The sequence below is a fragment of the Epinephelus lanceolatus genome, chromosome 16, assembly GCF_041903045.1.
Source record: "Epinephelus lanceolatus isolate andai-2023 chromosome 16, ASM4190304v1, whole genome shotgun sequence".
In the NCBI taxonomy this organism is placed as follows: Eukaryota; Metazoa; Chordata; class Actinopteri; order Perciformes; family Serranidae; genus Epinephelus; species Epinephelus lanceolatus.
Window position 1 is genome coordinate 21,263,071 of NC_135749.1, and position 17,480 is coordinate 21,280,550.

The 17,480-nt window shown below is 41.2% G+C and overlaps 1 protein-coding gene across 4 annotated transcripts in view; it reads right to left on the reverse strand.

Annotated features, from left to right (window-relative positions):
• Positions 1-6,639: 6,639 nt before the first annotated feature.
• trps1 (trichorhinophalangeal syndrome I) overlaps positions 6,640-17,480 on the reverse strand; it is a 148,339-nt gene continuing 137,498 nt past the window's right edge. For all 4 annotated transcript variants that reach the window (XM_033637080.2, XM_033637077.2, XM_033637079.2 and 1 more), the window contains exon 11: positions 6,640-13,311. In XM_033637080.2, coding sequence (XP_033492971.1) covers positions 11,695-13,311 — 1,617 coding nt within the window. In that variant the 3' untranslated portion in view covers positions 6,640-11,694. The remainder of the gene's footprint in view (positions 13,312-17,480) is intronic.

Below are 17,480 nucleotides of genomic sequence, written 5' to 3' on the forward strand. Positions count from 1 at the left end.
CACAAAGAAAGTCTTCCTGATTGAACTTACGCTGAGCTTCATATACAGTATATAATGAAGCTGCCATATCCCTACCAGTCTGCCTCTGCAGCAAAACACTGTGTATTTGCATGCTATTGGCGTGCATGCATGCACAACCTTTTTTTTTTTTTTTGCATATGTGTGTGTAAGCACTAACATCAATGTGATTTATAATAAGAAGAACATAGAATAAGGCCAGACAGGCCCAATCCTGATACACCCTTTGCCCCTATCACTTCGACCTTACCCCTCCATTCTGTGCATTGGTGTCTGGGGCTAGAGTGATGGGCAAAGTACAGAGGTTTTTCAGAGGCACTCTCCAAACTGACTGTTATTAGAAATCATCAAGAGGATGGCTGCACATGCAACAACAGGCACCCACAAATGCATTTTTCTTTGTTACAGATGATTTAAAATGTATGATATTATCTTGGTATAATGTTTCAGTGTATTATGATCTTTTTCTTTACAACAAGCATAACAAAGGAGATCACTTGTATACCAATAGACGTTTCTCAATCAGTCATCAGTCACAGCCTGAGTACTGTTCCAATTCAAAGTCTGCATCCAGCCAAGTACAGTCCAAATGCCCGGATGTGAACTTGCTCTGCCCGTTCCATCGGGATCCATTGGGAGGTGACTTGTGTGGACTTTTGACAGGTATCCCAGAATGCATTTCTCACAGACCAGCGGCAATGGCAGCCGTCCTTGGGAGTTTGTACTCCAGAGTCGAACTTGCCAAGTCCGAACTCCCAAGTGCGCAAGTCCGAACTTGGCGTACTTGGTATTGAGAAACTCCTAATGTCTCAGTAGCTAATTAGCTAGCTAGCTAATGTTGCGTTGTTATTGCTGATTTGTGCATGACAGTCCTGCATTTTCACATATGTACATGTTGCATTTCCCCCCTTTGATGGCACATGACACCAGAAATTTAAGTCGAGCAGTGCAGTTGCTGCACTTGTTATTGCTCCGCTAAAATCAAAGCAGGCTGGCAGAGTAGGAGCATGGATTGCTAACAAGAGTAACGTGAACCTACAGAACACCACTACATGCCTGGAAATGAAGCAGTGTCCTTTTTTTGATGCCTTGTTTAAGTGATTGGTGGCCTGAAATGCCACAGTGATAAATTGTGGATGAATTGCAAGCCACATGACAACTACAAAAGAATGCCTATAGCCCACACCAGAGAAATCTGCAAGGCAGAAGATGGCATTTTTGCAATGCCTGGCAACACTCATCATGTTTGTCTACGTAAACACCAATATGCTGCTGGTGTACTGGGGTCTTAAATGTGCTATTTCATAAAGAAAGTTTGCAAACACTACCCCTTGTAACTCTGTGAGGGGCAAGGTGGCAGCTGAAATCTAGGGGTCGGTGTAAAAATATGAAATGGGATTGGGCCTTATTCTTGAAAATATAGTAAGTCTTCCTCCTTTCCTTTTTCTCATGTTTTCTCACAGTATTGTAATACTTGACTGTTGCTGATGCCTCTTGCATTAAAACTTTTTTTGTGCAGGACTGTAAACCCTCCTGCCATGCCAATGAAGTGTATCTGTATTTGAGCAAAGTTTAACAAGAAGAAGAGAGGAAAGTGTGCAGATATTGTAGCAGCTGGAGCAGTAAAGAGGAAATGAAAGGAAAAAAGATTACACATCAAATCCCACTGCAGTGGACCTCACTGTGAAGCTGATGATACACAGCCGACATACTGAGGCGACGTAGAGCTGTAATTATGCTTTCAGCAGGGACTGGGATTGGTTAGAGGCAGAGATCCTGCTCATTTTACAGCGGCCCATTTGGTTATAAATGATTGATTTAATGAATCTCAACCTCTCCTATCTATCAACCTATCAGTCTATCAATCTGTCTATCGTTTGTGAGGACTTTGCACCCCAAAATGAATATGGAATCAGCTCACACACCCCACAGCAGTCGATGTTGGAATCATTCAATATTCAATATGCCTAGAAGCTAGATCACCTCTCTCTCCTTCTCTCTCTCTCCTCATCTTATTGTTTGTCTCCATGGTTCTCTTTTACTCTCTTCCTCCGTGCATGCTTGTAGACTATCAAACTTCACAGCTGTCAACATGAGCCACATTCATAATTCAAAGTGCCCAGAATCTAGATCATATTTACATCTATCTATCTATCTATCTATCTATGACCTTTCTCTGTCAGAATATGAAATGTAAACAGTGTACATCTCAATCAGACCGAATGCAGACATAACAACAGCAACAACAATGCTACTTCATACATAAGCACCTGCACACACACACACACACACGGAAGCACACCTCCCTTGCACGCTTGCACACGAAGTCAAACCCTTTGCCAACAGTGTAGGTAACTCATACATAAACATGACTTACAATAAACAGAAATGATGTTTGCAGGATGTTTAAACAGAGAGGCAGGCAGACGGGCTGACAGACAGACAGGGGCAAACGGTGCATACAGAAAAGGAATGCATGCGTGACGCAGAAAAAATAGGAAAGATTCTGTGTGTTCAGGCATACATCTACCATCTGATGTGCTGGTCCCTTCTTAGCATACATAGCACATGAACGGTGAAGTATCCATGACTCGCTGCGTGCTGTTTTTCACATTCCCTTTATTTGTTTTGCCATTTATTCATTTGATGGATTTTTGCCTTGAACAGGTTCATAATTATGTGCAGCTGCATGTGTCTGTGTGTTGACCTCTCCAGTAGACACCAGGGTGTTTAGTATTCCGGTCTGTCCCTGACTTTCTGTGGCCAATCATCACACACTTGTACACACACACACACACACACACACACACACACACACACACACACACTCACACATATTTAAATGATGCCCCGCTGCCACATAATTTCACTGCTGGCTCTAAAGCAGAGTTAATCAACTCTAATCAATGTTCATATTATAAACACAAAGATAAATTGATAATGCTAAACATAAAATTCGAACCAAAGATTACAAGGCTTTGTCTTCTGACAGATAGCACTGCTGCAATGATTAAGTTTGTCAAAGTTCCTGACCCAAAGGAGGGTTGTGGGAAAATTAAAATAGGCTCTCAAATTATTTCTGTGTAGTGTGTGCTGGTGAGCAATGGGCCTCTGGCTAAGGTGCCGGTGCTATCTTAATTCTTTGAACTGTTGCTCTTGTAAAAAGCAACAGTAAATGATGTTGTGTTCATTAAACCCTAGAATATATAAATAACTCTGCTCTAATATTTCCATTTGAACCGCAACAGTTTGTGTGGCTACATATCAATGATATATCCTGAGGGTAATGCTGGAGAAAAGGTGATGGGGTCAGTAAAATCAACATCATCATGGAAGTCTTACTGCCTTGTGTCTGATGGTTCAAATTTCAAACTGGCAGCAGCTCAAGAGGAAAGCTCAGAGACACATCAGAGTTGGATATTTCTTTTCTTTAAATTGAAATGGCCGGCTGGCTTGATGATAGCCTTTAAGGAGAAGTCAAAGGGTCACTGACAAAATTACAATTTATCCTCTGAGGGCCACACTAGCTAGCTTGTCATAGAATAAAGTGTTGATCATGATCAATGTTTGACCTCAGCGTGGCACTAAATGAAGGGTCGCTAGGTCACAAAAATCATATGAAATCATTCACTGGGAACTATAAATGGCTAAGCAAATGTTCATGAGTTTTTGAACAACTCAAAATGTCCTGAGGCCCACACACACCAAAAAACACACTCACAAAAAACTAGTGGCGATTAGGGCCGATTGTGGCATTGCCTCACATCACCTGTGTCTCGTCAAAAAAGTTGCACCTGAACACACCACAAAGACTACAGCCAACAGCAAACTAGCACACACGTTCTACACCACCAGGTGGCGATAGTGTGTATTTGTCATTCACAAAGGGAAATTGGAAGGTTAATAGGACAAGTTGAAGGTTGCTTTCAGACCTAGAGTTGTGTTGCTTTGGTCCAAATCAGGGACTAATTATGTTACAAATCTGCATAATTGCCTAGAGTTGGTTCATGTTCTCACGGCAGCATTTACAGGCAGACCAGATAAAATGCCTTGCGCAAGAAAGCTGCTCTTGATTGGTTAGAATTTCCATGCCGGAAAAATCCAGGAAGTAAACAAAGCGTTGAAGAAGAGTACATTTGCTCGATAAATGTGACACTTTCTAATGTCACAATGGAGGGACAACTACGCAGGTTGATTGTAGAGCTGCTCATCGTGGACTATATTGCTGTCGTTTTTTTTAGGCAAACCATACAGTTTGAAAACGAGGCGCGGCTCCAACTAGAAAACATTGTTATGATGCATTGGATGTGCTGAATGTGCATATTAAGGCAGTACAGGAGGAGGTGCACATTAATAATCCTCCAGGACTGTAACATGCTCATGTTTAACCCAAACAACGTGTAATGCGACTGCAGCTGGTTCAAGGTTGGAACACGTTCTCAACACAAACGAACCACACCAGTTTGTTTGTAACTGGACTGAGACCACCTCTTCAAGAAGGTCTCAGTCTGGTTGTTTTGGGGCGCAACCGAATGCGGTTGCTGTGTTCACACCTGCCCAAACAAATAGCACCTTGGGGGCAAACGAACTTGAAATCAATTGAACTGAACTAAACAGCAGGTGTGAAAGCACCCTAAGATGCTTGTTAGCACATTAACAACACATCCTGATGTTGAAAGAACAAGGGATATTTAGCATGCACTAGCAAACAAAGACACAAAAATTACAATTACTCTTGACTTTAGTTTGCTTTCCTCACTTTTGTTTCTCTTCTCATGCACTGAACTGAACTGCCAATCACAGTGATTTCATTCACTGACAGGCTCCCCCAAGTCTGTGATGCCTATTCAACATGCTGAATCGGCCTAAAATAAAGCCAGCTAGGGCCGACTAGTGTTAGTGGTGCAGGACACTGCAAAAGCTAGGGTGATAGACGCTTACATTGACATTAACCAAGTGGCGACCATAGGCTTGGTGTGTCAGGGCTCTTACTCTGGAACAGTGTTGCACAGACAGACGTTGATTGATTAAGGCTTATTCACACCACATCAAAATATTTGGCATGAGAAAAGGATGTGCATTCTTTAACTGAACAGTGTTTTTGTGCAGCAATGACGTGTTATATTTTTACTCAGAACCAGATTATTTCTGGAGTGCTTGCATGCATGAAGTGACAAATAAATAATCTGAAACTTAAATCAGGAGAAAACCAAGCTAGTACAATTGCAACAGCAGGCAGGCGACAGTGAAGAAGAGATGAGAAAAGAAATAAAGGATGACAGTGGAGCTCCTAGCTACATTCAAAGAGCACAGCAGGAGGCATGCTCTGAGGTTTCACAAATGTTTTTTCTATTGCAAATCTTTTTTGAGGAAAATTCACCTGACTCACTATGAAAGCTGTATGTGTTCAAAATGGCATCAATTCCGCACAAAGCCACCACACTTGTGCCTTTGTGCTCCCATAGCCTGCAGTTTGTCTCAGGTTGGAACACACTAGTTGATAACACGATGAGGAGATCCATACAGTGCTGAGGATTTATAGAACAAAGCTGTTCTGTTTAGTTATTTTTTAGAGTAATACCCTTTTCCCACCAAAATTACTGCATATATGTGGGTATTTTAAATGCCTGTTAAAAAAAAAGGCCCATTACGAGTTGACCAGAGAAGTGTACAAGGTTCTGCAGTGTAACTATGCCTTTTTTTTCTAGTGTCAAGTTTGGCATCACAGAAGGCCTGGAAATCAGGTTAGTAAACAGTAAAAATCCGCCTGGAGGCCAGCAAAAAAAGTTACGGTGGTTAAATCTTTTTTTATATATATATCTCTTACTTATTGAGTCTCTCTCCAACTGGGTGCAGACTAAATTTTGGATGATGTTCAGGTGCTGCTTGGACGAAGACAATCGTTATTTTGTGGCAACCCATCTTTGCATCGGGCTGGCAAAGGAGCTAAAATTAGCGAGCCCACCTGTGTGTTATATTTCTCTCACTGCCAATCAGAGCAGAAGCTGATACATACCCATGACTACTGCCGAGTCATCTGTCCAACCTGGTCTTGCTCCAAAGTCATTGAAATCCGGTGCTTGGGCAGTGACTTGTGGTGTCAGACACTGAGGAAAAAAGCTGTCCTTTCATGTTGGCATGACACACGGCCAGTTGCCATCATACTTTAACAGTGCTCGGCAGCATCAAGGGGAAATGCGGTGGGACAAGAACAAAAGTTAAGGTGGCGAAAGTAGGGTGGGAGGGACGGGTAGTGGAATAGTGCAACAAACACCAACTTTCACCCAGAAGAGCGGTGTTTGTGTCCTGTAAGATTATAAAGCCAAACCCTGTTCTTTTTTCCTAAACCCAACCACGTGTTAGTTGCTGGAGGGAAGAAAACACCAATTCCCGTTGTTGCACCGAAGTAGTGTGTTTATTTTGAAAGGGACGGTATGTAAACATTAAATTTCCTGTGAAAACCGAAGTGTATGTTGAAAGAAGACAATGCATGTAACAAGGAAAACTTGACACGGTGTCCCAGAACGTCAACGATCAACGCACCCAGGTCGGAGTGAGAATGTCCAGTGGGAAAGGGGCTTTAATCACTCATAAATGAAAACACCCATTGTCCATTTTCAGTATGTTTGTTATTACTTTTATTAATTATTATCATCGTCATCATCATCGACATTATTCTTCAAGTTTAGCTGTGTAACAAACTTTTTCTTGGCTGTCAAAATATGTTGAAATATCATTTTTTGCATGAAATAAAACCTAAAAACAATAACGTACAGAAAGGTAGCAGAATAAAATACAACATGAGAAAGAAAAATAACCTAAAAAAAAAAAAAAAAAATCGAACATTTCTATAAAAGCCATTCAACTTAATAGAGACAAAAATCTACTAAAATATATTGGTTAAATGTACATAGTTGATGTGTGTGTTTGAGTGTGTGTGTGTCTGTGTGTGTGCATGCATGTGTATGTGTCTGACCAGTAATAAACTGGCCTTTAGCTCCCTTGTCTCCCATGGTTAATACTGTACATCCCAAAATGTACACTCAATCCGTACCACTGGCGGCGTGTGTCTTTGTGTGTGTGCGTGTATGTGTGTGTTGTCCCTTCCTTGGCAATAAGAACATAATAAATGGAGTGCAAGCAACAGCATAATTTTCTATAACACATTCTGACAAAAACAAAAAAATTAAAACACTTGTTAAGGCCCCCTCCCCCCAATGTAAACGCTGATGTGAAATGCCATTAAACCTAAAACATACACTCATTATTAAGTAAAACATGTCTCGGTGTCCTGCAGAACCTCATTTCTTCCCCAGATTCACCTGTTTTGAACCATAAATGACGGCTGAAATGTTCTCCCAAAACTCAACATAATCTATTTTTGTTTTAGATATACAGTATCCTTGCATGCCTCCTTGGAGACAATGTTAAGCTGGCAAATACACAAAAGATATTTGGATAGAAACAGGTTCTGCAGTGCACTTACAATATGAAAAGTTTGCATTAGCAAAGTTTTTTTTCTTTATCATCAAGGCTGTGATCGTTTTACTTCCAACTTGGTAAGTACAGGGAAAAGATTTTCTTTCAAAAGCTAAACTACTGGAACATTTTGGCATCAGAAATTGTCTCCAGCCCACTGAGAAATCTTCGCGATTCTCCAAGATGAGATGCACACCCAGATTTAACAAAGGATAAAAAGTTCACCCCGTTACTTTTTTTACATCTATTTCCTAAAAATCCTATCTTTTAGAAGATGAAAAATCAAGTTAAGTATTTATCAAATGTGAGTCCCGTTGGCATGACTGAGTCTAAATCTGAGAAAATCCACACTTTGCTTCTAGGAAGTATTTGGAGTTATACTGCTGCTGGTGATCATTTTTCTTTCAACAAACCCAAAGCTAAATTCAACCTCAACAAAGTCAACAGAAGCACATAGTTTGTTGTTGATTCTTAAGTTGACATCAGCTTTTCAGGCGCAACACAATATGACACAAACACCTGACTCCCATTTAAACCCCCTCGACCTGAACTGAGAATACCTTCATGACTTCTTTGATGAAAAGAAGGGATAAAGTAAAGTGGATGAATAGAGAAGAGTTGAGTGGCAGAAGGAAGAAGTAGCAGGTGGAGAGATAAAAAGAGACCAAGATGGAGAGGTATATGTCAAATTAGACAACAGATGAGAAAGATACAAGTGTTGTTAAAGGGAGGTAAAGAGACAACAGAGGAGAAAGGATGAATGGGTACGTAAAGCTCTTTTTATCTGTCACTACAAGCATCTTTCTGCCTCTATTCATCCACCTTCTGCCCGTATATTCTTCAAAGGCACCCATCTATCCATCTCAGCAGGTATCTCTCAATCCTTCCTTTTGTTCTGTCTATTAAGAAAACACTGCATCGCTCCTTTGCTTTTTTTTTTTTTGCTACATTTGCAAATGTAAACAGTTTTCATTATGCTAGCAGCCCCTTAAGATATGCCCACAACCTTAAAAAAAAATCAGTTTGACACAAGAGATTTGCTAGAGCAAAGACAATTTAAATCAGATTTTTGTTTAAACATTTTGCTTTTCAAATTGGCTTCATCAGTGGGACGTGTATGGTGGAGCCATTCCAGGTCAAGGTGTTGAACAAAAATCCCGACACTTGACACCAGAGTGGGATGTCGAACAGAAGAGTGCAATGTAAATATGTTGCACCAATAGTTTGAGAGGTTTCTTGGCGTTTTAGTGTGACATTCAGTACTGTGTGCAGTGCTGGTTGGACTGGTTTGCTGGGTGTATTGAAATATCTGCCCGAAAGAAATCTCATCTCACTGCTGATTTAAAAAACATGAGATTTTGACCTTTTGCTTCCATGACTGTCCTGACTTACTTTCCTAAGAAATGGTTTAAAACATAATATTAATCAGCTTCACTTTAGGACAACACCTTAGAATGACCTTCACCTTAACCATGACAAGGACACTGGTGCCATAATTCAGCTTTCAACTCCAAAGAAACCAAATACAAATACAATACAAATGCAGAGTATCTTCTTGGTATGATGTCTTTCATACAAAAGTTACCTAGGCATGTCCCAACATTTCTACAGAGTCGTGTACATACATGCAAAAATTAAAGATAGTGATTAACAGTTAGTTTGGAAACCAGTTTCATTTTTTACAGTACATGTGGGTCTTTCTCCCGAGCTGAAAGCGACCGATCAGATAACTAGGCTGAAATCAAGCATTCTAATGGATGACTGATAAGTTGGTGCATGGGAATTAAATATAGCAGTCTGTTTGCCCAACTTCTGCCTGACATGACTCATAACTTACATAACTTTTCGACACAGACAGATATACTCATTAGAAAAACTGTACAAGTTACGAGGCACTAGGCGGAATATTTTTTCATTCATGTCTTTTGGATAAGCATAGAAAAATATCTTGTTCTCATTCTTTCTTCCTTCCCGTCTTTTATTTGCTTTCGGCCTATTATTACTTTCTTCAAAAGGAGTCTCTTGGTGATTTTTTTTTTTCAAGCAACTAAGGCAGCAAGGCAGGAGAAGTGATTCTTTCTGTATAAAAATAAACAAGATGGCCACCGTGTTGCTCCATTCTGAGGAGTAGGGGGACTTCCAAGGACCTGACTGTCACAACTCCCTAAATGTCAAAAAGAAACAATGAAAATTTGGTTTAAAGACAGACTCGGTTATGGTGTCAGGTGGGCCTTATCTTAACTTAAATTACCCAAAAGTGGGTAATGAATGGCAGAAAAGTGGGATGAGTTAGTTGGAGCTGAAAGCAACATAATTGTTTTACTTCATTGAATTTCAAAAACTTGTTTGCAACATCATCTTGTGTGTTTTTCAGTATTATTTAGGTCTAATGTGTAACAGTTCCCATCCACAGAAAAGGCAACGTATTTTGCAGTTTTTATAAGACGCTAACATGCTACATAACCTATCAAACTCTCAGAAATACGATAGGCTGAATAAAACACTGTAGGCAAGAAGCTCTGTAGACTCAATACAGAGCAAATGTTCATACGGTTAACCCAAAAAAATTGATCCTTTTGATAAAAATGTAGGGTTGATCTCCCTAAGTTCCTAAGTCTCTCTATAAAACCATGTAACCTAACAACATGTGAAAGACATACAGAAAATAAAGTAACATACTAAGACCATTTTGACCTATTAACACATAAAGAACATGATAAGAACATATATAAGAGACCGCAAGAGAACATTATGTAACATGCCAAAACCATTAGACCATTTAACATGTAAAAAAAATGATGTGTCACATGCTGTGAAACAGGTGGGTTGGTGTGCAACACGTGTGACCCCTGAGGACTGAAATACCGAGCGCGAGCCTTCATTATGTTTACATCGTTGTCTGGGGACGGAAGCATCCTTTGATCCTTACACACATAAAACGCAATTACACAAATGCACACACACACACAACCCCCCTCCTCTTGCTGTACCATTTCTGTTAGACGGCTGTTATCGATGTAACAAGTCTCCGTAAGAGCACAAACAACAGATAGCTCAAAAAGAAAAAACTAAAGTTTGTATAGTACCATTTCCTGCAAAAAAAAAAATGCCTTTACAAAATAACATATTATATAGGAAAGTGTAGCAAATTGCATGTTTTGTACTATAACATCATAATTATTATTATTACCATTATTATCATTAATATAAATGTTAAGCAGGTTAATAGATGGTTGTTCTATTAGGCAGGCAGCCAGGCACGTAGCTAGTATCATGGCACGGAGGAAGGTAGAAAATAATGTCACTTGGTTTGATCCAAATGGATGAAGAGAACACTTCGGTCCGGAATTACTCCGGTTTTACCAGTGGAAACTGGTATTAAGCAGTTTAAAAAGTCACGGTCACTGTGTTGTTGTTTTTTTGCCAGTTTCAGATACATCAGGGCACGAGTGACAGAAACCAACAGATCCTTTTGTACCAAGGTAACACCAGCTGAACTGCAGCCCAGAACAAACTGGTTTGGCTCTGACCAGTTTCAAAGAGTCACAATAAGTTTTGGTTTTGGATCCATTTGCACAGCAACAGTCAAAAACATGCTCTGGACCAGAACAGAGTAGTTCTAACCAGATCAGATCTGGTTGTACCAAGATAAAACGGCCTGAATGATGCATCCGACTAGTTTGGGCCAGCTCGGGGGTTCAGTTTTGCATGGTGCATAACAGATCAGCTCAGTTAAAGTGTTTTGCTTCTAGCATTTTTCATTTTTTGCTCTGCTGTACGGCGGCTGTGCAAGTGCTGAGCTCCTCAAACTCATCCTAAATGAGAGCAGTCCAACTTTCAGTCGAGCTTCCAATCCTCTTATTTGGAAAGCGCACGAAGTGGCTGTTTATTAAAGGTGATTTCAGCTGCATGCCCGGACTCCGTTGTTGAAGACTTGCCACAGAGCTGTCAAGTGACCGTCACTCAACACAGGATTTGGGCTATTTCTCCAAACTGTCCCTGTAGCAGTTCAGCGGGATCCTACAATGATTTTTGACCAATTGACAGCCGAGTGCTTCCAGCATAAGGATGTGTTCCATTTAGTGCCCAGGATAGACCCATTTCGACATGAGCTAGCCTCCAGGAACGTGGAGGCCGACAGCTTATTCATTCAATAAAACACGTTCTTAAAGGTTTGTGTGAGTTGAAGGCATCGGATTAATTACTCTCTGTGTTTTCATCTAACTTATCAGATTCAGCAACAGTCGTGACCTCTGTCGTTTGTGTGATGTCATCTTTACTATCTGACACTGTCTTATCCCCCAGTTTCTGGTCTGTTATGTCATGACCCTCTCCTTCTACCTCCTTTTCAACTTCTGTTTCATTGTCAGTGGCATCGTTGCCTGTAGTTTCTTCTGCTTGGTTGTCATGACAAACTCCTATGACATCATTGCTTTCATCTGTGATATCGCTACGATCGCCCTCATCTTTTTCCTCCGGCGTCACGTTTTGACACTCTGACATCACCTGGACGTTCTGAATCAGACCATCTTGCCCGTGAATCCTCTTTTGTGACGTTTTGTCTGTGTACCTGTGTAAGCCCCTTTGTATGTGTGTGGTAAAATCGTAGCGATCTACACACACGTGGAGGCAAAAACTGCACTGGTATGGGCCCTGGTCACCATGGCAACTCATGTGTAGGGCGTACATGACTTCATCTAGGAAGTAGATCCCACAGTGGATGCAGCGGTTCGTCAGGTCATCCTGCGTTGCCACCTCCACCATTGCGCGACTTGATGGGACACTTGGTCGGCTTTTTGTCGAATGATCCTTTTCCTCCTTTCCTATCTCCTCCCTATGGTTGCCTCCTTCATCTACCCTCTCCTCCTCCTCCTCTTTCTCTCCTTTCCAGTTCTCTCTTAACCTCTCAGCTAGTGGCGACTCCTGCCTTCCCCTTTCTGCACCATTTGTTGACATGTGTACATTTGCAGCACTTGTATCTCTTTGTCTTATTGCAAGATCCAAAGGTGCATCATTTTCTAATGATGGTGACGAGGTTTGGGAATGAAGAGGAGGTGGAGGGTAGTGAGGAGGAGCTGGAGGAGGAGGAAGAGGAGAGTAGGGAGAGGCGCAGTAAGGCACCGTGTAGCTTTGCTGATGATGCTGTACTGGAGCCACCATTGCACCGAGATAATGAGCATTATTTCCAAGGCTACCAGGACTGCTTAGATTACTGATGCTACCAGGAACCCCAGAGGTGGCTGCCATCTTGTACTTGGTCCAGAATCTGAGCCAATCTGACTCAGGGGTCAAATCAGGTGAGAGGGTTAATGGTAGAGGTAAGGAGAAAAGCGGGTACTGATACTTTTCAATCGGCGAACCAGGAGGCGAATAACTAGACGGTTTGGATGGACGCATGTACTTTTCAATCGGACTGCCTCTCTCTGATCCCCCTCCTCCTTTACCTCCTTCTGCTTTTGATATTATCCCTCCCTCAGCGATGCCCCCATTGCCCTCAGCTACCAATGAGGAGGGGGGATGTGAGGGGAGGAGAAGGGGCGGCATGCGTCGGTGGATCTCCAATGTTTGATTGGCGAGGAAGGCTTGAGTGGATCGCGGTGATCGTGAGCAAGGGGAAGGCTGCTGGTTTTTGGTTGATGCACAGCTTCTGTCTGACTCCTCCCCATTCACACGCTCACACACGCCAGTGATGCGTTGCTGCTTGGGGGCGGCTGTTTCCGATGACAGGGAATCAGGGTTGATGCGTTTTCGGGTTCGGCGGCGGATGATTTGTTCACCGTTGTTCTGCTTTATGATGTTTAGAGGTCTAGGTGTCTGCAAGACAAAGAAAAAAAGAAATGGGAAAAACTGTCAAACATATACAAGGCAAAGCATTATCGAACTATTTAAATGCACTACCAAACAAGCTTATGGTCAACACACTGCCTATTTGTCCATGAAGTAATTTGATAAAATCATCATCAACTGTTCAGCATTTTCAACCAACACCCTCGGCGCTGCAACCCTCCAGGGGGGCCTGGGGGAATTTCTCCCAGAGGGTGTTTCAGAAACTTAACAGATAAGCCTTTTTAGAGCATGTTAGATCAGGGCTTCTCAAACTCTTGATGACTAAATGCCATTTTAGAGAGCCAACATATGATTGGAGACTGCGTGTGTGCACACATTATGACTTTTTTATGGCCTATGTTATAACATACTTTTTACAAAAGCTAATACAATCCACAGTGATATACGTAGTGATATATACATAACACTCATTTAACATTCTAGTTTTCCACTTTTTAATACATTTGAAAGTAATGAAAAAGAGAGATGGCACAGTGTTTGACATTGATTGTGCCTTCCCACAGCATTCAAACAACCACTTCTGCCTGGGTACGGCAACGCCACTTGTACAAACCACATGCACAACTGCAGTACACCATAATGCTAGAACTGGTAGTAATAATAATGGCAATTTTTTTTTTAGTAGTCCTACTTTGCATTCGTTGATAGAAACACTAGTTGTAGATCTTCAATCAGCCATAGTGCATCTCTAGGCGGTAATCATCATCATATATATTGGGCGGGACACATTCCCCCTATATCCAAATATGCTCAAAATGTCCCCAAAATGTATTGATAGAAAAAAGAAAAAGAAAAAAACTGCTATGCTACAAAAGGCAACCACGCAACAAAAAAAATCACTAGCAAATGTCATCATAATCATGAATAAACTTAACAGTTTTTTAAGTGAAGCTGCAAATCATTAATCAAAGCTTTCAAAGTCTTAATTCATATTGACTTGACCTAAGGATAATTAACTGTAACATGCTAAGAGAAAAGGCAGTAATATTTACAGCACGCCTAGGACTGTGGTTTTTGCCCATACCACAAGGGGGAGTGCTTACATCTGATGTAGCCTTAATGGAGTTTGCCCTGAGGACTCAACTGACTGTGAAAACTTCACATATGCCTTCATTACTGTCTTAACTATCATCAAGTAATCTCTACGACTAAAAGTACAAGACAGCCTTCTGTAATGCACTGTAGTTTGTGTATGTATTTGTACTGAGTGGGTATCAGTCAGGCAGAATTCCAAAGCATAAAATCTAAAGACTTCCACAAAAGAGAGGCAGTTCTCACTTACTTAATTTCCCGCTGGAATTAATAAAGTACTTATAAAGATAGACGAGAGATCATGAAACTTTTCTGATGTTTCATTCCTAAACACATGCCAAAAAAAGTCAAAACAGTCCAAAACATTTCCAGACAAATTAGCGAAAAGATTTTCTTTCTTGGAACTAAAATAAACTGAACAGTTTCCAAGTGTCTTTTAAAGTGTCTGCACTCCAACTCAAAAGTAATCACTTGCTATCCTTTCACTAATTGAAGAACCGACTGCACTGAAACCTCCTCTCTAAATACACATTGTAAACGGTGACCTCTACAAGGCATTAATTGAATTTTTTTTCAAATTCATCTGGCAAAAATAGAAGAGCTTTTCAAGCATTAAAAAAAAAGTTCAGTTTATTGGAAATTGACTGCTGTGCAGGTCGAATTTATTAGAAGCTCTGAACACTTAATATTGTAGGGCCTTGTGATTTAGTACATGAATGTGCCTGTGTGTTAATTCTGTATGTCTCCAGAAATCCTCTGCTGTGTGTGTGTGTGTGATTGGTGTAGGGCTTTTGAAATAAATTGTGTCAGATGAAAACCAAAAAGATGCGTGCACAAGCACCAAGCAAGAACAGACAGACAGTGAAAATGTATGATGGCGGAACATGGATAAATTTGAGGTGTTAAGTGGATGAAAACCAAAATGAAAGAGGGTGATGAGTTCTATTTAAAGAATAAAAGCAATAAACTTTGCTATGTTTGTGCTGGGAATAATTTATCCCTCTATGTATTTCTATGTGGATAGCCCTGTGTCTGCGACTGAGAATGTGTGCCAAGGTATGTGTACTATACAGTATAAAAATGTGCTTATGTGTGTGTCAGTGTGTGTGAAGTCATCATCAGTCATCATAGAGCTGCTACTGAATCTCAGGAGAGATGAGTAATTCGTAGCATCTGTCCAGGGATATTCTGCTGCACTTGTAAGATACACAAATGTTAATTAAAAAGAAAATTTGCCACCTCTCATGTGGATGTCCAAAAGTTGTTGATGGTACATGTGGTCAGCTGAGGCAAAAAAATCCCTAAATGCATGATATATTGACTAAGAAAGGTGAGTTCTAGCAGTGCCGGCAGTGCCTACATGTCCCAGAATGCACTGTGCACATGCCATTTCATTTTGAATGTTGGAAATGTAGCTAATTAGCAATACAAGCTAAGAGAACAAGGAAATTCTGTTTTGGTAAGCAGCATCTAGAGCATGCCCATGCGGCTACTTGGAGGCAGAACCTAGAAATCCAAACTGAAACAGCCTGTAGTTCTTCCTTGCCTTCAAATACGTCACTGTTGGGTAAAATGATGGCGCTGAATGCAATTAGAACAACTGATTTTGCAGCTGCGAACTCCACTTTCTCGGCCTATACAGCACGCACTGAGGAAGCTACTGTTTTAATCGACTACATTTATCATCAACGCTGTTGGGACATCCACAATAAAAGGGGGGGAATTTCCCTTTAACTCTGACATGCCCCAAAATCCTCAGGAGGGACAATACTCTGAATGATCTATTAACACTTGTACATTTGAGACAGGTGCCTCCCTTTAGCAGCCAGACTGCTAACAGTCTCTGTTGTTAATCAGAGAGCTGTCCTGCTAATGATTTTTTCTACACATTTTAGACACCTGGATCATTACCATAAAAGTCCATCTCTGAGAAGACTGACAGCCTCTACAGTGACAAAATCATGTCAGTCAAATCACCGACATGTTCCACCAGCCACGACATCGTTGTGACAGCTGGTATTGTTTTCACATTGTGAGTCTGTGTGTATGTCATCATGGCAAAATGTGTCCAGGTGACTATAGCGTCAAAACTGCACAGGATGCAGTCATGCAACTTCATAGGTGTGTCCTTGAGATCAAAATGAAGGTCCAGTTCGAAGGTGGGTGTGGTCCAAGCAAGGCAGCTGGAAGTCATGATGTAAGAAGGAAGGAAGGCAGAAGCAATTGCCCACCCACCACTTTACCACCCTGGCCCACATCCAGTTTCAGTCAGAGTGATGGCATTGTAAGATGGACTCTACTTGCTATTATTTATGGCCCTCAAGTTTGTGTTTCTATCTTAAGAGGAATGGGAGAGAAAAGGCAAAGACAAGAGGAGAGGGGTGGCAGAAACAAAAGAGGTGAGATGATTGAGGAGGGGGATGGAGTGATATATTGCGAAGAGACAGGATGAGGAGGCAGAGGGAGGGGACATGGAAGCAAGAGGACAAGGAAGGAGGGAGAAACTGGAGTGAACACAGGAGGAGGAAAAAAGGAAGAGGCAAAGAAATAGTGCCCCTAATGGTGTAATCAGTATAAAGCTGTGTCTTAATTCCATCTTACAGACTAATACTGTGCAGGATCTGTTTGCACAGGGAAAGCTGTTGCCATAATTAACATATTCATTTAATGTATACAGTAAATTCTGCAATGACATCAGCCTAATCAACTGGATATGCACATAAAAACGCTACAGTCCTGTGCAACACAAACACACACACACACTGGCTGTAATGTTGTACACCTTTACAGTTGTAGGCCTTGAGTTGCTGCTGGTACACATAAGTCTCCCTTTATCTATCTATCTTTCCATCTCTTCCCTTCTCCTCTTGAATATCCCCTCTGCAGTTCCCCCTAATCTCTCTGTCTTCCTCCGTCTCTAACTTCTTGCGCACACCCTCCTCCTTCATTACTTCTGTCCTCACTCTTTACCTTAATCTTCTCCTCTTTCTTTGTCTTCCTCCCTTTTCTGACTCTGTGTTTGTCTTTCTCCCCTCCCACCCTCCCTCCCTTTACGTCTACCTTTTTTCTTCCTCTTTATTCATAACTCTCCCTTCTCCTCTCTC